This window comes from Daktulosphaira vitifoliae, unplaced genomic scaffold (assembly GCF_025091365.1).
Source record: "Daktulosphaira vitifoliae isolate Bord-2020 unplaced genomic scaffold, ASM2509136v1 Scaffold_5, whole genome shotgun sequence".
Lineage (NCBI taxonomy): Eukaryota > Metazoa > Arthropoda > Insecta > Hemiptera > Phylloxeridae > Daktulosphaira > Daktulosphaira vitifoliae.
In genome coordinates this window covers 27,846,209-27,872,765 of record NW_026099576.1, presented here as the reverse complement: position 1 = coordinate 27,872,765, position 26,557 = coordinate 27,846,209, and the positions used below count along the sequence as shown (strand labels likewise).

Here is a 26,557-nt window from a genome sequence, read left to right as displayed (position 1 = left end):
AAATAACAAGTGAAATTTTTTCTCATTACTTATTAAACTTCCAATGCATTTTTCGTATTAACTATACGAAAAAAGAATATTATATTAAATGTTTTTGGAGTGATGCAATTTTGTTTATTTACAAAATTGAGTTGTAATTATGTATTTAATTTGTAGAGTATTCACTTTTTAGATACTGTTACATTTAAATATCGTTAGATGGCGCTTTAAAGTGAAGTTTACAATTACGTCTAGTGTTGATACTTTTTAAATGGACTATAAAGTATATATACTAATTTCCAAATTTTATAGTAATATTATCAATATGTAAATTCAAAGACCCTTAAACCTAACAAACATTTAATTTTCTTAATTTGGTTAAATGATTCAAGCGAGCTAGGTCAAAATCTTGAAAATCATATGCTTTCTTTTAATTATTTATATTAGTATTAAAAATAAATGAATATTAAACTGATATACGATTATTAATAAGTTTAACTAGACATAAATCCAAAAACTTAAATAAAAATGTGTCACTCCAATAACTAGAGTGGTAGTATTCATTAGAAATTATTTTGAAGCCTAATTAAATTACTTAGTTAAAACATAATAGGATACCTCTTTTGAGAACTAATTTTTTAAGTAATTTAAAAGCTTAAAGAAAGTCGTTTCTAAAATTTGTTTACCTTGTCATGATTATCAATTTTAAATCTACAAAGAAATATCTAGTTTGACTTAAAAAAATATTGAAACATACTATAAAATTATTTTATTCTATAAAAATTATTGAATCAATTAGCGGCCGAGTTCGATATATATTATTGTAGTTGTTCTACATAATAATTTAAATCTAAGTATATGAAATTCAACTGATCGAATTCTTTGATGTCTCTTTTGATTAATTTTTTCTTTACTGTTACCAGTGTTGCCATGTTTTGTAGATCTACGGATGTACGCATGCACCTTGCGAAGAGCCCGTGACGATGATCGTGTTAGTATGTGGTGGGGTAGGAAACCACCTGACACGCCCCCACTGTTTTCCCAGTCATCACAAAGGATCTGCTATTCGCTAGCATCTTCTAATCAAGCACGGTGCGTTTAATATGTGCAGTCCGAGATACTTTTTATTATAATTGAATGTGTTTGACATTTATTTTTGTGTAGTTATAAGTGTTATTTCAGTTGTGAATTTTAATTCGGTCGAACTATATCTCTGGCTGCATATAATATTGAATAATATTCAATTCGAGTAATATTTAATATCAAATTATACACATTTTTTCTGGTCCATAATAATATTATACATTTTTCGTGATTCCGTCAATATGGCGTAGTGTTGAATGCTGCAGTTGCCGTCTTCAGTCGTCAACACAGATTGGATATTTAACATATTAGAGTTCTAAATATCAATAATAAAATAATTTATTTTACTGCCTAAGTGGTTTTTATATGTGCCAGTGTAAATTGTAATTGTATTAAAATTAGTGGTATTTAAATTTACCATTTACAAATTTGAATTGGACTAGATTTTGAGGAAACAAATATTCATCACCTAATGAAAACCCTACCGATTTTTATGTCATGGTTTCTATCGTTTCTGGAATAATCCTTGAACGGATCTTGTTTTTAGTGTGTTTATAGCTGAACATAAAGATTTGATCATACAATATGACTGCATCAATAAGATCCATTCCATCAGATAAGGTAAGGAATTAATTAAAAACTTAAATGTTTATTTATTAGTATTTATACTAAAATGATAATATTCGAAATTTGATTTGACATTTTATTCTTACAATNAAAATGATAATATTCGAACTTTGATTTGACATTTTATTCTTACAATTTCATTGTAAAAAAAACGTATGTGCTGTACTCGATATCTTTTAATAAAATATCTATTGCTGCCATACTAGTGATATACTGTTATAAATTGAAAAAGTATTGTCAAATAAGGTTTATAAACCGAAGTAAACATTTGACAGTATAGTACTCATTTTTTTAAATTTAACTTTATATCTATTTTTAAATCTTAAAATTTCTTAAATGTGTAAGTATGTATAAATACTTTATCAATTAGAAATAAAAACATTAGGAAAGTAAAATTTTGAATGAAGTTTAACTAAAATTTAAAATATTATTTAATTTTATTAAATATATTCATTTAAAATTGTTGCCCTCATTAAAAAGTTATTACATTTTTTAGTCTTTTAAACTTCTAGAAGTATATACAACTTTGTGATACAATGGCAATATTTGTAATAATGTGATTATTTTTATAACAATTATTTAGGATAAATCTAAAATTTTAAAGAATATTTTATTAGTGATTATAGTTATAATATAGCTAAAAAGTTTTCTTAATTTGTGTATATATTACTGTAAATTAGCTAATACATAATCATAAAATAGGTCATGTCTATTATATATGGCTATTAGACCTTAGGCCTAATAAATTGTACTTTTAAAGTACTAATTTTGTTTAATTTATGGTAATTAAAAAATATGATAATAAATAATTTTATAAAATTACAGGATTGGAAAAGACCAATTTTTATATCAACCTATTGCATTGGTAGTTTTATTGGGTATCTTCTAAAAAAATATCCATGAAAAAGAGACCTAAATAAAAAACTTCTTGTTAAATTTTATTGACTAATACACATGGTATTAGGTGATTTTTGACAATGATGTTGAATAATTGAAACCATATTTTGTATAACACCAATAGAAATATATTTTTTAGTTCGTGATTTTTATTATTAACAAATTTTATAATAAATAAATATACAAAAAATTTTAATCAATAGTTATATTAATAAGATAATTTATTAATATATTAATAGAATTATTTATCTTATTGAATAGTTAAGCTTTTAAACTTTTTTGGTTATTAGGTTACTATTTTTATGTCGTTGTTACTTATGGTTATATTTGAATAGTTTTTCTTCCAGTTATATTCAATAGTTTTTAAAAAACTATTGAATAATCATTTAATTTTTATTATCTACGACTGACTAGTATTTTAGACTATCGAACTATTGGATAAAATGTTTAATAATTTCATTTGAATATAAACTATTAGATGAAATACACAATAGTTCAATAGTCCAAAGTATTCTGACATGCAAATTTTCATTCAAATAAGAAGGTTATTTAGTTGTTAAATTTGCATAATATGCTGAATGGTTAGTAATCATATCATTGATGGTAATAGTTCGACAGTTAATAGTTAATAGTTTAATGTCAATTGTTTGATAACTAAACATTCATTTTCAACGGCACAATAAAGAATTTACGGGATTGTACACCTCTCCATGAAATTATGAGTAATGAATTTTGTAGTCATAGTAATTTTTTTTTTTTTTTGAGTTTTTTAAATAGAGATGCAGAGAAGTTAATAATTTTGGTAAACAAAAAAAAAAAAAAGTTCAAAATTTCTGTCAATAGTAATTTATTATTTTTTTCTGAATTGAATAGTCAATAGATATTAAATAAACAAACAATTATTTCATTGTCTGTTAAAAACTAAGGTACACAATTTGTTTTTGAATTATTCATTTTTTTGGTTAAAATTAAACTTTAGTGTAAATATTTAAACAAATTGTAAATATATGTACACAATACTATATTACCTTAAGTTATAATTTTTTGGCAAATATTTAAAAATAAAAAACAATTTTGTACTTTATAAATAAAACTTCATAATTAGTTTTATATAATTAAATTTCAATTTTAGAGAATATAAAAAAAATAAATAGAATTTATTGAAATTTATTATGTGGTATATTCTTGTTATTATTTTGTAAATTACATTGTAAAATTGTTCCTAAATAAAAATCTAGTTTCATCATATAAATTTTATGTATTATTATTGAAAAACAAACATTTTCTGAACTATAACTTNTTCATCAATGTTTAAGTGTTTTCAATTAAATTTTATGTATTATTATTGAAAAACAAACATTTTCTGAACTATAACTTGAAGATATATATACAACATTTTCAGTTAATACTACCATTCATTTACATTAACCATTACAGTTTTCTAATTATATTACATTAAGAGTGCAAGATGGTCATATATCAAAATTTGTGATATTTGACCTAGTTCAATATTATTCTTTATATAAAATTGTAAAAAAAACATTGGCTTGAAAGTAATATAATTGATAAAACAAAGTAACTAATAGTATAATATATATATATATGAACAATAGAATGATTATAAATGTAGAAATTAAGATTATTTTATTATATAAATAAGTGTGATATATAACCTATATATAAAACCTGTATTAAATTATAAAATTTAGTTTTTTTGTATTTATCCAAAACATATTGTGTGGCAATTGTTCCAGTAGAAAATTAGATCACGAAAAAAAAAAATTTTATGATTAGTCACTTTTTACTTGGTTTCAGATGTTTTTGAAAATTTTCAAGTAAAGCAAAAATTAATCTTGAATTATATTATAATTAGTCTTTAATACTTGAAACTAAAACTTATTGGAAAAGGATAAAAGTAACAAAATCTATACACATTTAGTAATGGTTGTAGATATTGAATTTTTCATGAAAATTATCAAAAAAATTCAAATTTTACAAAAAGTTCTTTATTTATATATAAATTTTTTTTTTATCACCTTTTAAGGCCATAGTTGCCTCCCATAAAGAGGAAATTTTCTAAACCATTGATATTATATGTAGAAGGAAACTCCAATTACCAAACTAATCTCTTGCTTGACAAATAAAGCTGTCTGTGACCAAGTTTCTAACTTGAAACAGTACACATGAAGCACTGTTGCGTTAACGACTCAGCCATATAGTACCTAATGTACATTTTTTATAAAATACTTAAGTATATAATTACATTATTATAGTATAAATATTTATGAATCAAATTAATAAATAAGGTTATGATTTGTATGTACTTGGGATTTATGGGTAAATTTTGTATAAACTAATAAAACTAGAAGTATTATTGACTAATAAATTGAAATATGTGTAACTTTTTGTAGTCTTTATCCAAATTTATAGAAACTACTGGAGTATGTTATTTTCTTTAATTTTTGAAACAAGCTTCAAAGTCTGTACCTTCTTATGTGTTGAACCGTAACATTAATTTAACATATTGCTCCAATACTTTACATAGATTTTGATTATTTATTTGAATCAAGGAGAATAAAAAAAAAATGGTTTAAATACTTAATTAAAATGTTACATTAAAATTGATTTTTTATTCTAATATTTTGTAACTATATTATATGTATTAAAATTAATTATAAAATTTGTGTGTAGTGGTTTTCTGCTGTGTTCAATACTTGATTATATTTTAGTGTTAATTTTGTCTTGCTCTGATAATTTAACTTTTTTAATTAAAAAAAAATTTTGTTACCTTAAAATGTTATTAGGACACTTTTAAAAAATTAATTTCACATCATTTTGTTATAATTATCAACTGAAAATTCAAAGTCTTATTTTTGGGTAGATATTTATTTTTATCACTAATAAAAAATTAAAAAAATTAACAAATATTATTATTTTATATTTTTGTACTTAATAATGTATTGATGGTAAAAATTAAAGAATTATTCAATGATTATAACAGAGTATATATATTTGATAAAAATTATGGAGTTGAAGTAAACACTTTTATATTGTACAATTTTAGTATGTTCAGTATTGTAATTTAAATTGTAAAGAAAGTTGAATGGAAGAATTTAAGGATGGGTAGATTAAAGTAACATATAGAGTTTTAGATCCTCAAAATTATTAATAACTTTCTCATTTGAATAAGTGTTGAATGTAATTAATCAAAAATAAATTGATATGTTGACCCTTCTATGATTTTAGTTTTAAGTCAATATTATGACTTTATAGTGTTGAATTATAATACAATAATTACCTTAGTGTAGAACCAACTTCATTCATTACTTACATTATGACAAAAAATTGCCCTTCAGAAATCAAATACTCTAATAAGTTATTCTTTAATTTTTTTAGAGATATTATTGCTTTTCAAAAATTTTTGCTTGCTTATCTAGATAATATTTAAAATTTGTGTTACTATTATAACAATACGCTTAAAATCCTAGTTCTTATTTTTTAAATTTATCCATTTTGTTTAAATATTAAGTAGTTCATAAATTAACTTCCAATTTATTACCATTGATTTATAAGTGTATGTCTTATTACATTAATGAAACATACTGTATTTCATTAAAAATAGCATATATCAATACATATTTTTTGCTAATGGTATATATATTAACTGTAATATAAATTTTACAGTTATTTACGGTACTTTTAAATAATATTTTAATAATGATATAAATTTAGTTAATTATAATTCTTATTTCACCCAATAATCTAAGGGTTTTATCGCAGTTTAGATGATTGAGCTATGATTGTTGTACTTGTTGGTTGTTCCAACTGAAAATTTGATAAAAATGTTTTAAAACTAATTTAATCTGGCTTTTATTTGATAAAATGTTGTTTGTTTTTATTAAGTGTAAAGAAGTATATTAGTATGAGATGTTTAAATAAAACTCTATCTATTGTTTACATTGTGCTTCCATTATGCGTGCAAAATTAAGGTACACAATCATAACTGTCATAAATTTATATGGTTATTTTAGTAGAGTATTCATGACAAAGTCTCTTAGTAATTTTTGAAGTTATCTTTTTATTTAAAAAAAATATTGTATTCGTTTGGAATTATTTTTTCAAATTCAATCTCTCTGTATAAAAATTTTATCGTCAGTATGAATTTCATATAAAATATATATGTCTTAATCTTTCTTGATTTTGTTACATAATTACCGCTTTACTTGAGGTGAAATAACTATGTATTAACGTAATTACAATTACTTATTATATGTTACAAAAATTTTGATTATTTATCTGATTTATAAGCTATTTACGTGACTATTATAAGTGTCATAAATTTTTGTCTATGTTTATTATATTATTTGTTCACGTTGTTGTATTTTAATATAAACTCGTATATTTTTTACTCTGACACAAATATGCATTTTGTTTTAAATGCGTTACTATTATTCATTAAATTTATTTTATATTTTATATTTATTCGAGGGTCTTTTTTGTCCTTATTTATAATTAGTATTGATTAATATTAATATTTTCTTTATATGTATTCTTTTAATCCTTTTTAAAAGTCAACTATTAGAGATGTAAGAAGTATCTGTAGTAATTGCAATAATAATTCCAGTTATTTTATAGTCATGATTGGTAATTCTATATTTTTTTTTTAATTTGTATAAGAACTCTCAATTTTTAAATAACTACAATGTGAAAATTATAACATTTAGAAAGAAAATATTTTAGATACTATTTATTTTGATTAATACAATTCAAATGGCTTTGACCGTTTTTCATTCGATAATATCAGTTTTCCGCGTTTGTCTTTCTGTAGTCTACTTAAGTCGCGTACTGCAAACCGTCATAATATCGATTGTGTCCTTCACCCGGAGTGTTCACTGTTTTGTACACTCCTTTTCCCCTCTTTCACCCTTAAAGCGTGTATCTGGGCTGTGATGACCTATTTTTTTTATAAACCGCGTGAATTATCCAAACAGCTGATATGATACCAGTGACCTAATTTCTATAAAATCCTAAAAAGCACTTAATAACACACAGAATAATTTAAATTTGTAAAAAAAATCAATTATTAAATTTTGTACCTACTATGTAAAATTTGGGGCGTCTACTTTATTGATTTTAATTATTTCTTTATATGTAATACTTAATAAAAAATCTTTTCAATTCGATTTTACAGCATTAAAAAATTTTGGGTATGAAAGTAGAGTATCTAATAGATAACTTAATTTGATATTTTTGTTTTCATTTTAATTAAAAAAACACGGCACGATGGGAATGTGGCGTAGTTGGATCAAGTATAATGATATCTGACAGTGATTAAAATCACTATCATAAAAACGCTTCGATGCAAATCTGTAGATAGTGTTTAATTTTAAAACATTTATGGATTATTCCAAAAGCTACATGATCTCCTATTTCCTGATTTATATTCTGATTACAAGTTTTATGATTTATAAGTGTAATATATGAATAAATAAATATCTATATTTATAATATATAAATATATAAAGGGAAATGGTGTTATTTAAAAAAAAAGTATGTTGAATGAAAGAGGGATATAAATATTATTTCTCATAAAAAAATTGTATTGATCCATACACTTTTGAATAAGTTATAACATTATAAAGTTAAAAATGTAAAATATAAAATCAAGAATTTTCACACAAAAATAGCATTCGGTAACTATTTTCACCGTGAAGACAAAATAAAGTCCAAAATTTTTTTTTTTCATGATAAAGTATATTACATTATTTTTAATTTAAGATATGTATAAAAGTGTCAAAGTATCCGGAACATTTTCAAAAGTTATGTTAAAAATATTAATTTTTTGTGAAAAAGTTGTCATTTTTAATCCCCCCTGTGGGCAGGTAAATTGTCAGGTTTATAAAAAAAATATACTAAATAATCGGTAAGGACATTATGCAAAGAAAATTATATCGATTTGGTCATTCTTAAAAATGTTATGGCAGTTTTAAGTAAAAAAAATTGAAAAAATTTCGAAAATTAGCGGTTTTTAAATTTGTAATTTTTTTTAGATTTCCCCCGTTTACGGGGAACGAGGGAAATTTTTTCAATTTTTGAGGTTAATGTCTTCGAATAGATAAGATTTGTAATATTTTAACGTATTGTTGAAAGAAATCGGTTCGGTAATAGCTGAGAAAAAGTGGTAACAGACACAAAAACAAAAAAAACACATCATAGTAAAATCTCAGCCTCGCATCGAAGCTAAAATTACTTCCAGCAAAAGTAATTTATTTTATCAGTTAATATCATTAAGGATAAGGATTAAGGAAATAATAATCCAAATAAATCATGGATTGTAACAATAATATTTTTAATTTAAATGTATCCGTTCATTTCATTCATTTTATCAATTATTTTATTTTCAAGAAAAATTATATTAATCGTAAATTTATAGTAAAACTATGAATTTCAATAGAGTTGGAACGGTGATCTATGAATTAGAGAATGTTAATATGATTTTGAATATGAAAAGAAGAACCACGGAAGAAATAAGTTGGCGCGAGGCAATATTTTTCTATTAATTCATTGCACGTATATTATTGTCCTTGTCTAGAAACAAAGGCACATTATTAAATATAGGAGTAGGACATCATTATTTTTAAGTTTCTGTTTATTATTAAGGTTTTATTTATATTTATTCGCTGGATTATCGTAGAAGCTTGACCGTTAATGTTAGTCTGGAGTTTTACTTTAATTCCAGTGTAAAATTTATAATTATTTTTTGAGAAATGGTTTTTAGTTACACTCCTAAAAGTGATAATAACTTTTTTGGCCATAGAACAGTGGTATTAGTTTCGGTTACTAATGTACTGAATCCTGAAAATTTTATTAAAAATGAGGTTGTAATAATTTTAATTTAAATAACAAATACACATAGAACATTATACTGTATATTAAACTAATGCTTATTAGTTTTTTGTTTTACAGATAAATCTCAGATTAATTCTAGTCAGTGGGAAGACAAAAGAATTCATATTCAGCCCTAACGATTCAGCCGGAGATATAGCTCAAGCAATTTTTGATAACTGGCCTGAAGGTAAGATTAATTTGCTAACTATGTATGTTTTATATATTTATGTATTTTAAAATATTTTCAAAATTAAATTTTTTTTTTAATACTATTAAAAATGTTTAATCTCCTAGGATTTTTACTTGTTTAATGTTTTTATTTATGCTTCAGAAATTTTATAATAATAATTATAGAATTTCTACATTATTCTATATATATATATATATATATATTGTAACGATTTATTATTATTTGTTAAAATTAGTATGATTGTTTATTAATATTTGCAATTTTTTTGTTTTGTGGGTAGTATTATAATTTAGACAATTATAAATTTTCCTGATAAATTAGTTTTATAGCTAAGATAAGATAGATAATTTTTATCATTTTTGATTCCTAGAGGAACTGTTTTTGCTATATAGTTAAGATGAGTAATTAGCGTAAAATATTGACATATTCATACTTTTTTTTGTGTTGTAATGACTAATGAGTTTTTGTTTTGGTTATTATTTGGTTGAACGACCGTTTCATTGTATTAGACATTGTTTAATGCAATGCATGTTAATAGAATATATTTATATCAAACTAGTGAGCTATCATAATTTTTATAAATATCAGTAATAGATGGTAATCAAACAAATGTGCGACAATTCTACTTACTATTATCTTATTACGCAGTTTTTTTTTTTTTAACTTATGACCCAAAAGTAAAATATTTTATATATATGTAAAATAGTATTTTTTTACTTGTATAAGTCATGCGAACACTACCAATATAGAAAACAGACAACACAGGGTGCTAAATATGTACTTAATGGCGCAACTAGAGCAAAAATCCAGGGGGTACTAAAATAGTGTAAGGCTCATAAAGCAATAAGAGGTGGAACACGCCCCACCCTTAATTCACTACTTTAATATATATGGCTGTATAATGATATAACTTATAATGCCTGTATTAATGATGGCGGTTTATTGATAGCTCTTATAACCGAGCTAGCGATTTCCGTTGATCGGTAGCTTAATATTAAATCATCAGTATACTCTGTAAGTGGTACGTCTGTAGTGTGGTCTTGTAGATTTTTTGGTGATATTAATGATATGACCATGGTTGTAGTTTTATTACTTTATTGAGGTTGTATTAATATGTTACTTTGGTTTTGGTCGTAAACATATTTTGTCTCTGGTCGACAAATCTTATTAAAATTGATTCCTTTTTTGCCATACCACTTACAGAATACTTGAAATAATATTTGCTACAATAGTAGTATAATGTAAACGTAATGCAAGATAAGAAAAACAGATTGATATAGAAATTATTATAAATATAGTAACTATAAGTCAAGTTTTCTTATCATAATTAATTTAAAAAAATAAAATTTATAGAGATTTTGTTTAATGGCTTAAAGTGTGGAAATTATTTGTTAATTTCTTTTCCTGTTCTTTCCTTTGAATGTTAAATCGCTCAATATTTTTTCTATTTTTGTGTTATAAGATCCATTTTCTATTAATATAAAATACAATTTATCACCCTAGTATTCATATAAGTAACCTGAGAACGATGCCCCACGTGTTGAGTTGCAGGGGGCAAGGCGATAGAAAGAAAATATGACGAGTTTGGCACGGCAAGTGGCAACATATGAATCAGCTTGTTAAGTTATCTCCTACACAGTATGTGTAATGCGTATATACTCATGGTACAAAACCGGTTGTATAATCTATGACGAGTTCGGTCCTTTATTCATGGGAACCGGGGAAGTAACTAATGTCTATTCTATAGAATATCACATCATTGTGTAAAAAAATATGTATGCACCCAACAATAAATAGGTCTGTATACGTCTTTAAACTGCCATATTAGAAACGTGTTAACCTAATTTGAAGTCTATGTATCAACGATTATGAATTACGAACAAAATTACTTTGAAGTTTATTAAAATTAATTTATATGTGTCTGGATTATGTATTAATTTATAAACTCAACAAGTCCATTGGATCCAATGGAGCCAATATTAAAAATAATACGTAGGGTAAATTTTTAATTTTAAAATTGTTGCCCACCCATTAAGAATTTATTTTGTTCCATAAAAATAAATAATTTTTGAAGGTGTCCGAAAAAAATGTAGCATCTCAATAAAAAAAATTTTTTCATCGATTTTTTGAAATGATATGTTAAATTTAAACGTAGAAAATTAACGAAACAAATTTTTTGAAATGAATTTAACATTATTCATTGAAAATGAAAATAAAAATAATTATTTTATTATTAATATAAAATATTGATTTACTCTAAAGATATGTACTAAATAAAAATAATTGTGTCAATTTAAAATGTGAGTCGAAAGAGAGAAAGCTTTGCTCAGTTGTTTATTATATTATTTCAATGTACTTTTTACATGAGCTCTGTACAATAGTATTTACATGAGTGTGACTTTCTCTGCCCCTCTTTATTTTACTTTTAAACTATGCACACTGAGTAACTGGAAAATGATTCGTCATAATTATTTTAATGTGCATTATTTTATAAATTTATATTTAAATAATATTAGAAATTAGGATAAAAAAAGGATTGGAACACATTTGAATGAAATGAATTTAATTTCAAATCAACCTACATTTATAAAAACATTTATACAAAGTTGTTAATATACATAAAAAAAATTTTTTTATTATTTTAATTCAAAATATTATATAATTTGTTACATTTATTATCACGTCAATGCTTCAAACTAGTCAATACTCGAATTGTGGGTATCATTTAGTTTAAGTGGGAATTGAACTCTTGATTATATAAGATCTCGCCACTCCTAATTCATATTGCTTGTAACAAGGATTAGCACAGACATTTTTTCTTAGCAGTGTTAATATATATATATATATATATATTAAGAAAATATGTCTATAGTAAATTTTATGACAAATAAAAGGTCATGTATGACTTAAATTATGAAATTGTTTACTTTTCGAAGTGAATTTACACTCTTTAACCATCCTTTGGTTGTGCCATTGAATGCGAGATATTTTATTAAATTAAAAAGAAAAACTATAAATTATCTTAATTTTGAAAATTGTTAAATAGTTATTGAGTTGTTTTTATTTTAGCTTCGATGCGAAGCTGAGAAGGGAAGGTATTAATTTTACTATGATGTGTTTTTTTTTTCTGTGACGCTCAATCTCACCTCACGCTGGACCGATTTTGATGAACAAATCGTATCTAATCGAAGACATTACCCTCAAAAATTGAAAAAATTTCCTTCGTTCCCCGTCAATGGCGGAAACCCCCCAAAAAATTACAAATTTAAAAATCGCTAATTTTCGACATTTTTTCAATTTTTTTTACTTAAAACTGCCATAACATTTTTAAGAATGACCAAATCAATATAATTTTTTTTTTAAAGATACCTTAGGTATTTACATATCTTTTGATATATTTTTGTGAACATTTGACCCATTACCTGCCCATAGGGAGGGTTTCAATATGGCAACTTTTTCATAAAAAATTTAATTTTTCAACTTAACTTTTGAAAATGTTCCGGAAAGACTTTCGAAAAATAACTTTGAAATTTGAACCAGCTTACATTGCCATTTTTTCAGTCTGTAGAAGGGACATACGGTATCGACTAGTCGGTAATACTTACGTCTTACGCGCTTGGGGTACAAGGTTCCAACCCGTGTATAGCAAGGAATTTTTTACATTTTTTTCTTAATTATTTTTAAGTTAGAATAAATTTTCAATTCATTGGATTTTTATCTCATTTAGATTCAATAACTTCAATAAAGATCAAGAATCCCATCACTGTAGTCGCCCCTCGTGAGAAGAAATTTCTTTATCATATTAAAATTATTTTACTATATTTTAGGTTTTAGCTTCAATGCGAACCTGAAAAGGTATGTTTTTGTGACTATCATTTATTTTCTCTGCTCTCACTTCACCTACTTTTTCAACGATTCGTCAAATGATTACAATTCGTATCTAGTTGAAGATATTACCCTCAAAAATTGAAAAAAAATTCTAATTTATTAATTAAACAGTTCTCTATACAGGCAATTAAAATCATTCATTTATAATGTATTTATTGACGAATCAAGTTCGATATGGTAGGTTTCAATTATAAAATTTAATAATTTTACAGTGTAATTTAATAATTTTTTTAATCTATTTGTGTTTGCTACTACTAGACTATAATATTCCTAATTTTTTGTTAACATATTGCTATATAAATAATTTCTAAAAAAAAATGATTGGTAGTTTCTCTTGAATTAACAATGCATTTTTACAATGATAATGAAATTTTATAATACACTCTATTAAATAGTTTTTATTAACAAATTTTTTTTTATTGATTCTTTAGTTAAAGTAAATCATTAAAATTAATTAAGTTCATATTTCCATTGTAGAATCTTTTTAAATATCAAAAGTTACTAGGAAATTATTAGTATTATTTTATTATTTATTAAGTTATCTATTACGATAAAAATGCAAAAAAAATATTTAGCTTTTCTGATAAATTTACTATAAACAGTAATTATAAAACTTCCTGACTGAATATTAATCTTAACGATACAATTTTTTGAATTCTCATAAAATTTTCTATCAGTATTATTTAAAAACAATTTTTTTTTCTTTATTATTTTTTGTTATGTAAATACTTATTTTTAATAATAAGTAATAATATTAAAACTAGATGTTATAGAAAAAAATTAATTGCACATTTGAAAACATCGCGAAAAGTTGATTTAGAAAAGTATATTTTTGTTTCTGATGAAGTTCATTGTAGTCCAGTGTATAAAACTTATAACTATGTTATTAGTAACAAACATCTTTTATTCAAAAGTATTGCATCAAGCCGTATAAATTTTTATACGCGTTAAAAGTAAAGAAATATACAACTACTTTATTATTTTTATAATATCTCCGTAAAATTACAATATTAAATTATTGAATATCAATTTCATACTAAATTTAATTACTCTATTTATTATTTATTCATATATTATAATTATAAATCAAATAATTAATCGGGATAAAATTAAGGGAAGAAGAATTATTGTTGCTTTTGAAATAATCTACCAATTTCTTAAAATTAAACACTATCTACATTTGCATCGAAGCGTTTCTTATGATAGTGATTTTAATCACTGTCAGATTAAATTTATACTTGTCCATACTGTGCCGCGACCCCACTGTGCTACCGTTTTTTTAAATAATATATCATTGTTATAATTTAATCAAAATTTTCCTGATTAAATATTGTTTTTGTTTACGTACATACATTTATACAAATATGGTTTGTACTTATTTAGGCAACTATTAAGTTAACCGTTGTGTTTTTCACACAAAAAAAGAATTTTCAGACAAAAATAGCATTCGGTAGCCATTTTCACCGTGAAAACAAAATAAAGTCCGAAATTCTTTATTTCCATAATAAAGTAGATTACATTAGCTTTAATTTAAGATATGTAAAAAAGTGTCAGACTTTCCGGAATACTTTCAAAAATTAAGTTGAAAAAGTTAATTTTTTGTGAAAAAGTTGTCATTTTAAATCCCTCCTGTGGGCAAGTAAAGGGTCAGATTTAAAAAAAAATCCCAGCACAGTGGGGTCGCGGCATAGTGGGGACGTTGCATAGTTGGGTCCAGTATAGATTTAATCTGACAGTGATTAAAATCACTATCATAAGAAACGCTTCGATGCAAATCTGTAGATAATGTTTAATTCTAAGAAATTGATGGATAATTACAAAAGCAACATCAACTTCTATTTCCTTAATTAAACCCAGATTAGTAATTCTTATAATTATATATTATACAATTTTTAAAATTAATTGTTTTTAAATTATTATTGATTTTGATTTTTATTATGATAAAAGTAATCATTTTGAACCTACTTTTTTTTGTCCTTTAAAATGAAAGTTTTAATAAATAAAAAAAAAAGAATTTATTACCATAACATTTAGCTCAACTTGCAAGTTTGAAATTTACATTATTAAATAGAAAAAAATTAAATTGTTAAGATTAATATGCAATCAGGGAATTTTATAATTACTATTTACAGTACATTTATCAGAAAAGTTAGATTTTTTTACATTTTTATCGTAATAGATCACTTAAATAAAAATCATAGTAATCATTTCTAATTAACTTTTGGCGTTTAAAAAGATTTTACAATGGTAATATTCAAAACTTAATTAATTTTAATGATTTACTTTAACTAAATGAACCAATCAAAACAAAGTTGTTAAAAAGATTTACTCAATTGAGCGTATTATAAAATATGATTATAATTGTAAAAATCCATCGTTAAATTTAGGTGAAACTAAAAATAATTTTTTCTTTAAATTTATGATTTATATAGCAACATATTACAAAAAATTTTGGAATATTATAGACTAATAGTAGCACACACAAATTGAGTTAAAAAATGAATAAATCACAAAGTAAAATTATTTACTTTTGTAGTTGAATACTTTTATCATATCAAATCTAATTCGACAATAAATACTTTAAGAATATTAAAAATTAATGATTTTAATTGTTTGTATGAAAAATCTGGTTATGCTACTTTTTATTTGAATAAAGAATATTTTTTCGATTTTTAAGAGTAATAACTTAAACTAAATACGAATTGTAATCATTTGACGTATTGTTGAAAAAAGTAGGTCGAGTGAGGGTTGGCAAAATAAATCATAGNAGTCTACTGAGGGTTGGCAAAATAAATCATAGCCACAAAAAAAACTACATAGCAAAATAATATTAACATGAATAAAAAATTTCTTCTCACTAGGGGAGACTATAGTGATAGGATCCTTTATATTTATTGAAGTTATTGAATCTAAATGAGATAAATATCAAATGATTTGAAAATTTTATTCTAACTCAAAAAAAAATGCAAAATATTAATTGTCTCAGACTTTTTCAAAAATAAACAAATCAACAAAAAATTTTTTTATACTAAAACCTTAGTTATTTTTTTGAAAATCTAACACTTAACCTGCTCATTGGGGGGGATTTAAAATAGCAATTTTTTTACAAAAATTAACTTTTTCAACTTAGTTTTTGAAAATGTTCCGGAAATACTGCGTCCTCTAAACATATATCAAATTAAAGCTTATTTTATGTGCTATAAAATGAAAAAAAAAGTGGTATGCCGCCACCCCACTGTGCTGGGTTTTTTTTATTTAAAAATGAAAAAGATAGCGATACAGAAAATAATGTTATATTGTGTATTGCAGAATTGAGTACCCCGGCTAGCACAAATTCCAAATGCGCGGTTCTGTGGTTATTATAAATAAATACAATAAATAATTTGATTAAGTACCAAGTAGTAATTTAAATTATTTGTATAATATTTTAAAATATTATTGTTTGGTATTTTAAACGTTATCTTTTAGATAAATATACTAAAATTTTCCTACTTCTAAAATACACGTTGTTTTTGCTCAGAGTCCTTATACTGTGATTATCCTAATCACTTTTTTATTAAATTTTAAATTATTATATTAAATATTTAAATTGCATTTAAAATATATGTACAGATTGTTTTATATATATATACAGGGTGGCCCACCACTCACTGACAACTTAAATAACTTTTGATCCAGTTAATATTTTTAGTTGATTTTTTTTTTAAATAATATTTATACGTTAGGTCTATAGCTATATCTCAATAATTAATTTTTTTACATTTTATTAAAAATATTAATTATTTTTAAATTTTAAATAAAATGTAAAAAAAAAATCTAAGATAGCTATTTTGTAGAGTAGAATTTAAGAAAAATTTTAGTAAAAAAATATCTTATTAATATTCAGTAGTAAATATTCTGTAGCGTTTTGAAGTTTGTGAAAATTTCAATTTTCATGTACTATTTTACGGTATTAAACATTGAAATACGTATTGAGAAAAGGACAGAAGAAAACGCTATCTTTTCAATATACTTTTGAATGAGAGTGATAAGTAATAATTGCCTTATCTAATTTCTTATCATGGTATTAATGCCATGTTTGTAATGTATACACATTATCATCATATGTATACACAGTAATCATGAAAAGATAAATATTATTTAAAAAAAAAATCAACTAAAAATATTAACTGGATCAAAAGTTATTTAAGTTGTCAGTGAGTGGTGGGCCACCCTGTATATCATAATTATTACAATGAAATTTTATTTATTTATTTAGATCACGGACGAAAGCCCGAAATAACAGTATTTAATTGACAGCCGAATTAGCAAACTTAAATATATAATATTAAATAAATATATTTATATTAAAACAAAAGATTAACAGAATATAAGTTGAACAATAGTATAATAATAAGAGTAAACTATTAAATTGAAGGAAAATTTGTTTTGTTTTACAAAGTTATTAAATAAGAAGGTATTTCATTCATTTAATGTAGAAGGGTGAAATGTGGTATATAATTAGCTGAGGTTAGATGATTAAAAAAGGGGGCAGTATGGGGGGCAAAATGGATTGTGCAAATTAACATCTGAAAGTTTAATTTTGAAAGCGGTATAGAGGAATCAATCATATCAGTAGGTGCGCACAATGGACATATAGTTCTTAGTGCATGAACAGTTCTTGCTCACCTCTAACACAACTAAAACTAAACTAAAAACTAATATCAGGAGTAATTTTTAAAAAGCGAATATTTGCTTCACGACTTCTGTCAGATAAAGAGGAAAGTTGCAAGAAAACTCGAATACGAGTCAAGTCATAAGGTGGATGACTGTGGGATTTTAAGTATAAAAGTAAAATGTAAATTTTTTTAAATATATATATTTGTGTGAGAATCCCACAATACAAAACCATATACAAGAAAAGAAAAGTGCAAACTAAAGAGCAGTAAAGCTTTTTAACATTTTTGAGAGATGAAACTAATAAACGATTATTTGAATAAATCCTAAAGTTTTGAGAGCCTTGCAACATATTTCTTTAGTATGAAGATGAATATTTAAAATAAAAGTGAGACAGAAATTAAGGTAGAAGATAAAGATTTATAATATCTTAAGAAAATAATTTATTTCATTTACGTTTTTTAACTATCATATATTTAATTTTTCAATTTGTATGTTTTTAGATTGGGCAGATGAAGCTGTTGAAAAAGCTGAGATCCTGCGACTGATATACCAAGGCCGTTTTTTACATAGTAATGTAACATTAGGTGCTTTGGGTTTGGCTCCAGCTCGAACAACTGTTATGCATCTTGTACCTAGAGAAACATTACCAGAACCTAATTCTCAAGGTGAGAAACATGACAGAACTTTATCTGGACATTGGTTATGGTCAAATCCTACAGATGCTTCTTCTTCATTATTAAATCCTTTAAACGAATCTGAAAATGATATTATATCTACTTCAACTTTATCTGAACTTGACTAATTATATTTATATGAAATAATTAAAATAAAATAGATTATGTATAATTTATTTGAAATTTATTTAGTTTCTGTATTAAATTGCATTTTATTGATGTTTAACATTAAAGATGGCTGAAGTAACATCATTTAGGAATAATTTAAAGATCAATTTTTAAGATTGATTTTTATTATGTGTTTTAAATGAATGAAAATACATTTCATTGAAAAGATTGTTTCGTTAAAATGAAGTAATAATTTTATTTTAATATTTTTTTCTTGATCATTCTATTTTTATATTTTTTATATATTTTAGTTTCTGAAGTGTTGGAAAAATATTATTTAGAAAAAAGTTTTACTTTAATTTTATCAAATTATATTCTTAAATAAAATAATTCTGTTTTGTTTTTATTATATGAAAATTGAACTCTCAATCATTTCTGCTAAAGAATTTAAGTGTATTAGTTTAATAATTATAATAATTGTGGTTTAGATAAAGACTTAAACTAATGACTTAAACATATATTTTTTTTTAGATCAAAGGCAGAAAAGTAAAGCAGCAAGTAGCAGTTGTTGTTCGGCAGCATGTACTATACTATGAACTGTGTTCTCTTCTCTAAATTATAAATGTATTGAAATAATTTAAATATGATTCAGTTTTACCTAATAAAAATTCGACTCAAAAACTAATCTGTAGCAAGTGGAATCGAATTATTCCCTTTATTTTAACCCATTTATGTTTCGTGATCATTAATGGGTTGTATTAGGTATAAATAAATATATTTTTTTGACTATTGATATTATCATTGTATATTTTCAGAAATCCCCTCCATTTTTTTAATTACTTTTTTTAATACTAATATGTCTAAGGACAAAAGTGTAATTTTAAATATTTAGGTATTATAAGACATCACAGTTTAATTTGGCGTTAACTTCTCATTGTTTTGTACTAAAAAGATAGTATTTATTTTATCAAAAGAATAAGCAAAAACTGTGTTCATTTACAAATACAAAAATATTTATTAAGAAAATCGCAATATGCATATAAAATTTATCTCATATCTGTTAATACTACTAATATTTTGGTATAATTATTCAAACTTTATATTTTTAAATTTTGGTGGTGTATATTTACTACTGAATTTTGATTTTCTTTTTTTTTACTACTAATATTATTTTTTAATGTAGATACATTTGGTCTTCCTTAAATTTAAAAATGTCATAATATGTGAATGTGTAAATGACAAAAAAAAAAATTGATTATCATATACCTAGAATATATTCATACTTTTAATAATAAAAATGAATTAAAAGCACGGTACATGGTTACTGTTATTCATAATATTTGTTAAACACTATAATATTATAAATAATATGTTTATATTTTCAATATTTATGTTAATGAACTAAATTAAGCTACATTTACTCTTCAAAATGAATTTGTGTAGCCTGGTATATGTTCAAATAGTGAAAGTAAATATAAATGACGTTAAAATCTATATAAAAAAATTGTGTTGATAAGTTTAAAAAAAAAACTGTAATATTTTATCCATATATACCGATGATTCATTTACATATGTTTGAATATATGTAAAATATACACTGTATAAAGACATTTTCAGTGTATACAAGTTGATATACTTCAGTTTGTATTTTTCTGTGATTTTTTTTGTTTTTATATAATTTTTTTTTCTTAGAATAATGTTAATACCTTAAAATGTAAAATATTATATTTGTGTCAATGTATAATCTCGCTTATTTGATTTTTCAAGTTTTATTTTTAATAATCTCTATACTATCATTGTTTATTGTGCAAATATGTTTTTAGATTTAGGTGTACATTGCTGTTGTCGTTGTAATTAATTTGTGTAAAGTAAAATAAGACAAAAATGCATATTAATATTATGTATGTATAATTACTTTAAATATTGCAGTATATTATTATTAATTAAAAATTTATTTGAATATTAATTTTTTATCTATATCAATAAAAAAAACGAAAAATATATATTAATACAAAAAAATAAAGCATAGTGCAGAAAATGGTTGTGTGTCAAACCTTAGCTTATAAGCCAAGACCTATTTTATATTTAACTATGAAATTTTTTTAAGATTCTGTTGCCATGAAAAATGAAATACTTATACATCTCTTCTATACTTTTATACTATGTATGCATCAAATGACTAAAATGCTTTAAGGCATGTAAATACATTAGTTTCCTCTATGAAAGAAGTATTAATGTCGTATTCGTGCATACTGTAAAATAGGGTTTTTATGATTAAAGGTATTTCTTTCAATTTCTTTAATACTTAAAAATAATTAAATTATATCTATTTCATTCATAATGTTTAAACGTCTGATGAGTGTCTTGTCCATTTAAACGTTGAAACATGGTTAAAGCTTAGTATCCTCTTATTGTTGATTCATATAAACTAATAACATCATTAGTGATGCTTGAATGTAGGACAAATGATAATATATGCAGTATAATATAGATTCTTTATTACACTGTATATATTTAAGTATTTTATATATTATTTATGTATTTAAGAGGATAATTTAAGTGTGGTCTAGGATATAAGATAGTAATATAGTGATAGTGAATACTCCAAAAATGATAATTCGATTAAGAGATATATAAACTTTTTAGTTAAACTTGTACTAGGCTTAAATTTTATGCGGTTTGTATGTGTTCTTTTCATTATAATTTTTATTATTTAATAAAATATGATCAATTAATGAATGAAAGGTTAAAGAGGTTCCAGTGAGAACTGATGCCTACACGATGCGTCATATAAGAGCATCTGGGTCATGTCAGTGGGTGATTTTATGAACACATATTGTACAATAAGCCTAGTAAAATATTTACTAAGATATTTATAACACGAGTAAAATATTTAAGTTATATAGCGTTTGTTATGGATTAGAAATCATTTCTAGTAAAATTAGTGTTTTTTTATGTCGCTCTTCTAAATTTTAAGTACACATGTACTTGTACCCGTGATTAAAATAATTAAATATACTGATGCATTATCATTGTTTGCTTAGACAGTGTCTCAAAATCCATATTATATTATAACCATTATCTATTATCATTTGTAAGAGACAATTTAGGTAGGGAACGTTAACCCCGGTTGATTTTGTTATTACTATAAAATATTTCAATAAGCAATAGAATAATTGTATTGTTTATTTTAATTATTAAAATATAGTATAAAATTACGATCTACAACAAATTTGTACCACATTTGCTTAGCTTTGTTTTGAGAAAACAGACAACGCCTGCGTATTAATGTAATATTTAGTTTATGTTTAATATATATGTAAAGTAAATACGAACAGTTTTTGCATATTGTATTCAAAAAAATGGTCTTCAACGAAATTTAAAAAAGTAAAAATATTGATGATATAAATAATTTTTAATGGAAGGTTTGTCTAATTTTGAAATGTTTAACTTATGTGACATGGTTTATGAAACTGTTATATGTAAGTCATATGGTCACATGTGTGTTTATTAATAGTGTTATTGTTTCTGTTACATCATTGCTCATTAAATATTCAGCTCGAGCTCCAACCTCTCCTTTAAAAATTAGATAACTGATAGTGGGATGTATGCGTTTTGTATACCTATTTCTACTTTTCGTCAGTCGTCTTCTAAACCTACTCATTCAACAAAAACCAACTGTGATGCGCTATGTTTCCGAGTGTTTAAACGTCATTTTATTACAAATAAAAATGTCTGAGTTGACTGACTCTATTGTGTTTCGAATTAAGTTATTGGAAGTAGTAAGTATTTTATAAATGATTTTAAAAAGAAATTGATTTATTAAAATAAAAATTAATTATAAGTCATTTAAAACAGTACTAATATTTTGAAATCATTTTAATGTAATAGATGGTAATAATATTTATTATAATGTATCCATAATTTTATTAAGAGCATTAATGCTCAAATATAATTGATTTATATTAATAAAACATTAGCTGAAATTAAGAGTCCAGAAAGCTAAAACCCTTTAAATTTGATAATGCTATTTATAATATGATAATTTAAAAATGTGTTTAATCACAATAAAAAAAATAAATAGACTCAGAATTTTTCAATTAAGGAGTTAATAAAAAAAAAAAATTAGTGACTTTTTCTCAGGTGATATTTTACCTAAATATTGGTTTAGTTCAGTCCTTTTAGCTAATTTGAATACGCTACTGAGTAGCAACCCTTACCACGTGTACCGAAGTTAATATAAATTTTGTATTGTGACCAGATGAATGCTTAAACTGAAGTATTCGAACGTGTAAATAATTGCTTATAAGTTTTGGAAAATACATAAACATAATTCACTAATGTCTAACATTTTCATGATTTTTTCGTTTTCTATATATTTTTTTATTTATGCAATGCAGAGTTATAATATATACAGGAAATTTTTTCACGGTATTTTTTATGTAGTATCTATAACATTTTGTATTTTAAAACAAATCGATAAGGTTAACTTTTTTATCTAGATTTTTTTTTAGTTTTGTAAAATATTAATTTACTTGTAATATAATTATTAGTATATTTATTTTCATTAAGAAGAAGACGAACGTTCATAACTAATATAAACTTAAAATGTTATTAAATATTATTCTAATAAATCTTATCATGTAAAGTTTCATAATTTTGTAAGTAATAATTGAATAACGTTTGTCAAATTTATAGTCGTTTCAAGGTAATTTGTAATGCTGACAATAAAATTTGTAAAAGTTTCGTGAAAATAAAAGAGGGGCACTTATCTTTGTCACTTATAAGTATCTTAAGTTACTTAAATATATTAATAGCGCTCAGATTACTTATCATGTTAACTTAATATGAAATTCCTTTTAAAAACATAATAGTATTGTATATCTTAAAAAATATTACAAGTAAAAATTGCCTAATAATTTAATGATATAATCAAATTATTTAAAAAAATCTATAATCATATTTGATGTTTGTATAAAAATTAACATCAGTTATCTAGGTTTTAAAAAGTATAATTAATTTTCATTTAACTAATAATTTTCTATTTGTTCTGATGCTGTTTTTTCAATAAGATGAACCATAGGTCAAATATCAAGAAAATATACATACACTATTATTCGAGCTTATATATGATATAATAAACATTCTGTTATTTTTTAATTTCAGGTATTGTCTATACTAAGTTTAGTACCATTTTTCGGCCAGCATAACTATCCTGCCAACGATATAATATTAGGTGATTTTGTGTATTTGACCCTTTATGGATTTTTGGGCATAGGCATTGTGGTACTTGCTAGTTTCATTAGATCAGAATCCATATCAGAAAAGTTGGTAAGAGTAATAATAACTAAATTTTATAGTTACAATTTTTGAAAATTAGAACAAGCCATGCATTAATCATTAATCATATGTTTAAATATTTTTAGATATTTTATACAACGGCTACAGCCTCGATTATGCATTTGATGTCATCAATAATTGTAATTGTAGCGTTATTAGATGTTTGGAACGGTGGAAGATTTATTGGTGTTATATTTATTATATTCAACACATTAACTTATGGATGGGACGCATATCAATGTCTCAAATCATAAAATGCTGAACGATTAAATTATAAAAAGTTTTTTTAAATCTAACTGATACTTTATTACTTAAAAGTCTTTAATTTTAAGCTTATAAAAAAATACTATTAGTATTATTTCATATTAGCCTAAATAGATATTAATGTAGTTATAAAATATAAATGTGTTATTTATAATTAATGAAGCTCAATACCGTATGTTTGTATTATTGATAATCATAGGTGCAAGTAGAAAAAATTTTTGCGAAAGTTAAATATAAATTTATCCATCCCTGAAATATATAAAAAAGAATTTTTACTAACTTTTGAGAGGACTTAATCTTTGTTAAGTTTCCAAGTCCTCTCTGTTTACTTTTATTCTGATAACAATATTTTAAAAAATGTACGGAAAGCAAGGAATAAAGAGTGATTAATTTTTACTCACTAAAAACACTCATTCCTTAAAAATAATAATTTATTAATGTTGTTTTATAGTTATTTATAATTTATAAAAGTAAAAATAAAAATCCTGCCTTTAAAATATCTAATTTATTGTCAAATAGACTTACTGTCTTATCGTAATTTATTACTGTCTGAATAATTCCTTAACGTCCTGTTTACAGAGTTTATATACTTAGTAAATTAATGAATTCATAAAAGTTCGACAAGTTTTGCGTTAACAACTTTCAAAAGGAATGAATTTGAGCTATTAATAATTTACAAATTTTATTATATGATTTGATATATTTTACATTAGTTGAACTCTTAAAAAAATATGTTGGAATTTTCAAATACATGTACTGGAAATTTTGAACAAATACAATGTAATACAAAATTTAGATAAATAATAAAAATATTATTTTTGTATGGATTTTTGATACTTTCTGTTAAAATTGCATTACTTGTATGTAAAAGTATCCTACTAACATATGGGAACTTACGGAACATCTTTTATATTGTATTACTACTAATTGACGTATATGACCGGCTATGTTAATTAATAATAACAAAATTTTTAGGTGGGGAGGATAATTAATTTTAAATTAGTCTTACTGAATTTTTAGTATAAATTTTATTATATCGTATTATAATTCGGAAAACAACTGAAGAGAAATAGTGTCATCATATATATATTATTTAAAAAGTTTCAGGTTAATAGGTCCAATTTAATATGTTCAAAAACTAAATTTCAAAATTTATTTCGTCCAATAAATATAAGTTCAATGACCATTTAAGTCCAAAAAATATTTCATATATTAGATTATAAATCCGTTATTGAAAATTATTTTTATTACTCGGTTATAAATAATATACTATGTATTACATATACATTTATATGTTTTTTCTATTTATTTAAGTTTCCAAGATTAACTAAATCTATATAAAATAAAGTTACATTGATTTATGGCGGGTATTGTTACCATTATCATTCATTTAACAAGGAAAACGCCAAACATTATTGGAGATGTGAAAAACACCAATTATGCAATGCGTGTTGTATAATGAATACGGTTTTGCAGAATCTACAGATAATCAAAAAAAATTTAACTACTCATTTACAATTTCCAAATGGCGTTGAAATTTACGCTTCTAATAATATCGATGTAACATAACGCTTTTTTCATTTTGATCCATCATTATGGCGACAAATTGTACATCGATGATTAAGAGAGCAAATTATTAACAATTCATCATGCTAATATTTGAAAGTTTTTTACTTTAATATTTATTTATTCGACATTAAAGTCATTTTTTAATTGATGGATCAAAAAATAATCGAATTTATTATTTTGGATCTAATATCTGTTAACTGACTATAATAATAAATAATTAGATGTTACTTATTAAATTTAAAAGTATTCCTGCAATGAATTTTGGGTTCATTATAAAAATATTGATGGGCAAAAGAACATATTTATTACTTACAACCTCAATATGAATATTGATAGTATTCAGTTTTATATCTTAGTCGTAGCGACATTAATTTTATATTTTAATTACTTT

General features: G+C 23.7%; 2 protein-coding genes across 3 annotated transcripts; both read left to right on the top strand.

The window, feature by feature from the left end:
• Positions 1–1,022: 1,022 nt before the first annotated feature.
• LOC126908061 (ubiquitin-like protein 3) lies at positions 1,023–20,307 on the top strand. Of its 2 annotated transcripts, none has more exons than XM_050689909.1 (4): positions 1,023–1,683; positions 9,553–9,661; positions 18,712–18,876; positions 19,525–20,307. In XM_050689909.1, exons 1-4 carry the CDS (start codon positions 1,648–1,650, stop codon positions 19,587–19,589), a joined length of 375 nt encoding a protein of 124 aa, XP_050545866.1. In that variant the 5' UTR covers positions 1,023–1,647; the 3' UTR covers positions 19,590–20,307. The 2 variants fall into 2 exon arrangements, with proteins under 2 accessions (XP_050545866.1, XP_050545865.1); XM_050689908.1 differs by lacking the exon at positions 1,023–1,683 and adding an exon at positions 9,328–9,464.
• A 2,301-nt stretch (positions 20,308–22,608) lies between these two features.
• LOC126908056 (uncharacterized) lies at positions 22,609–25,424 on the top strand. Its single transcript, XM_050689904.1, has 3 exons — positions 22,609–22,775; positions 24,160–24,324; positions 24,420–25,424. Exons 1-3 carry the CDS (start codon positions 22,677–22,679, stop codon positions 24,585–24,587), a joined length of 432 nt encoding a protein of 143 aa, XP_050545861.1. The 5' UTR covers positions 22,609–22,676; the 3' UTR covers positions 24,588–25,424.
• The last annotated feature ends 1,133 nt before the right edge of the window (positions 25,425–26,557 follow it).

What these genes read in the sequence shown, in the direction of transcription:
- LOC126908061 (XM_050689908.1), top strand. Translation starts at nt 9,354, where the DNA reads ATGGTTTTTAGTTACACTCCTAAAAGTGATAATAACTTTTTTGGCCAT. An exon ending in AAAATTTTATTAAAAATGAG is followed by an intron (nt 9,465 to 9,552) that starts GTTGTAATAATT and finishes TTTGTTTTACAG; the next exon opens with ATAAATCTCAGATTAATTCT. An exon ending in ACCAGAACCTAATTCTCAAG is followed by an intron (nt 18,877 to 19,524) that starts GTGAGAAACATG and finishes ATTTTTTTTTAG; the next exon opens with ATCAAAGGCAGAAAAGTAAA.
- LOC126908056 (XM_050689904.1), top strand. Translation starts at nt 22,677, where the DNA reads ATGCGCTATGTTTCCGAGTGTTTAAACGTCATTTTATTACAAATAAAA. An exon ending in GAATTAAGTTATTGGAAGTA is followed by an intron (nt 22,776 to 24,159) that starts GTAAGTATTTTA and finishes TTTTAATTTCAG; the next exon opens with GTATTGTCTATACTAAGTTT. An exon ending in AATCCATATCAGAAAAGTTG is followed by an intron (nt 24,325 to 24,419) that starts GTAAGAGTAATA and finishes AAATATTTTTAG; the next exon opens with ATATTTTATACAACGGCTAC.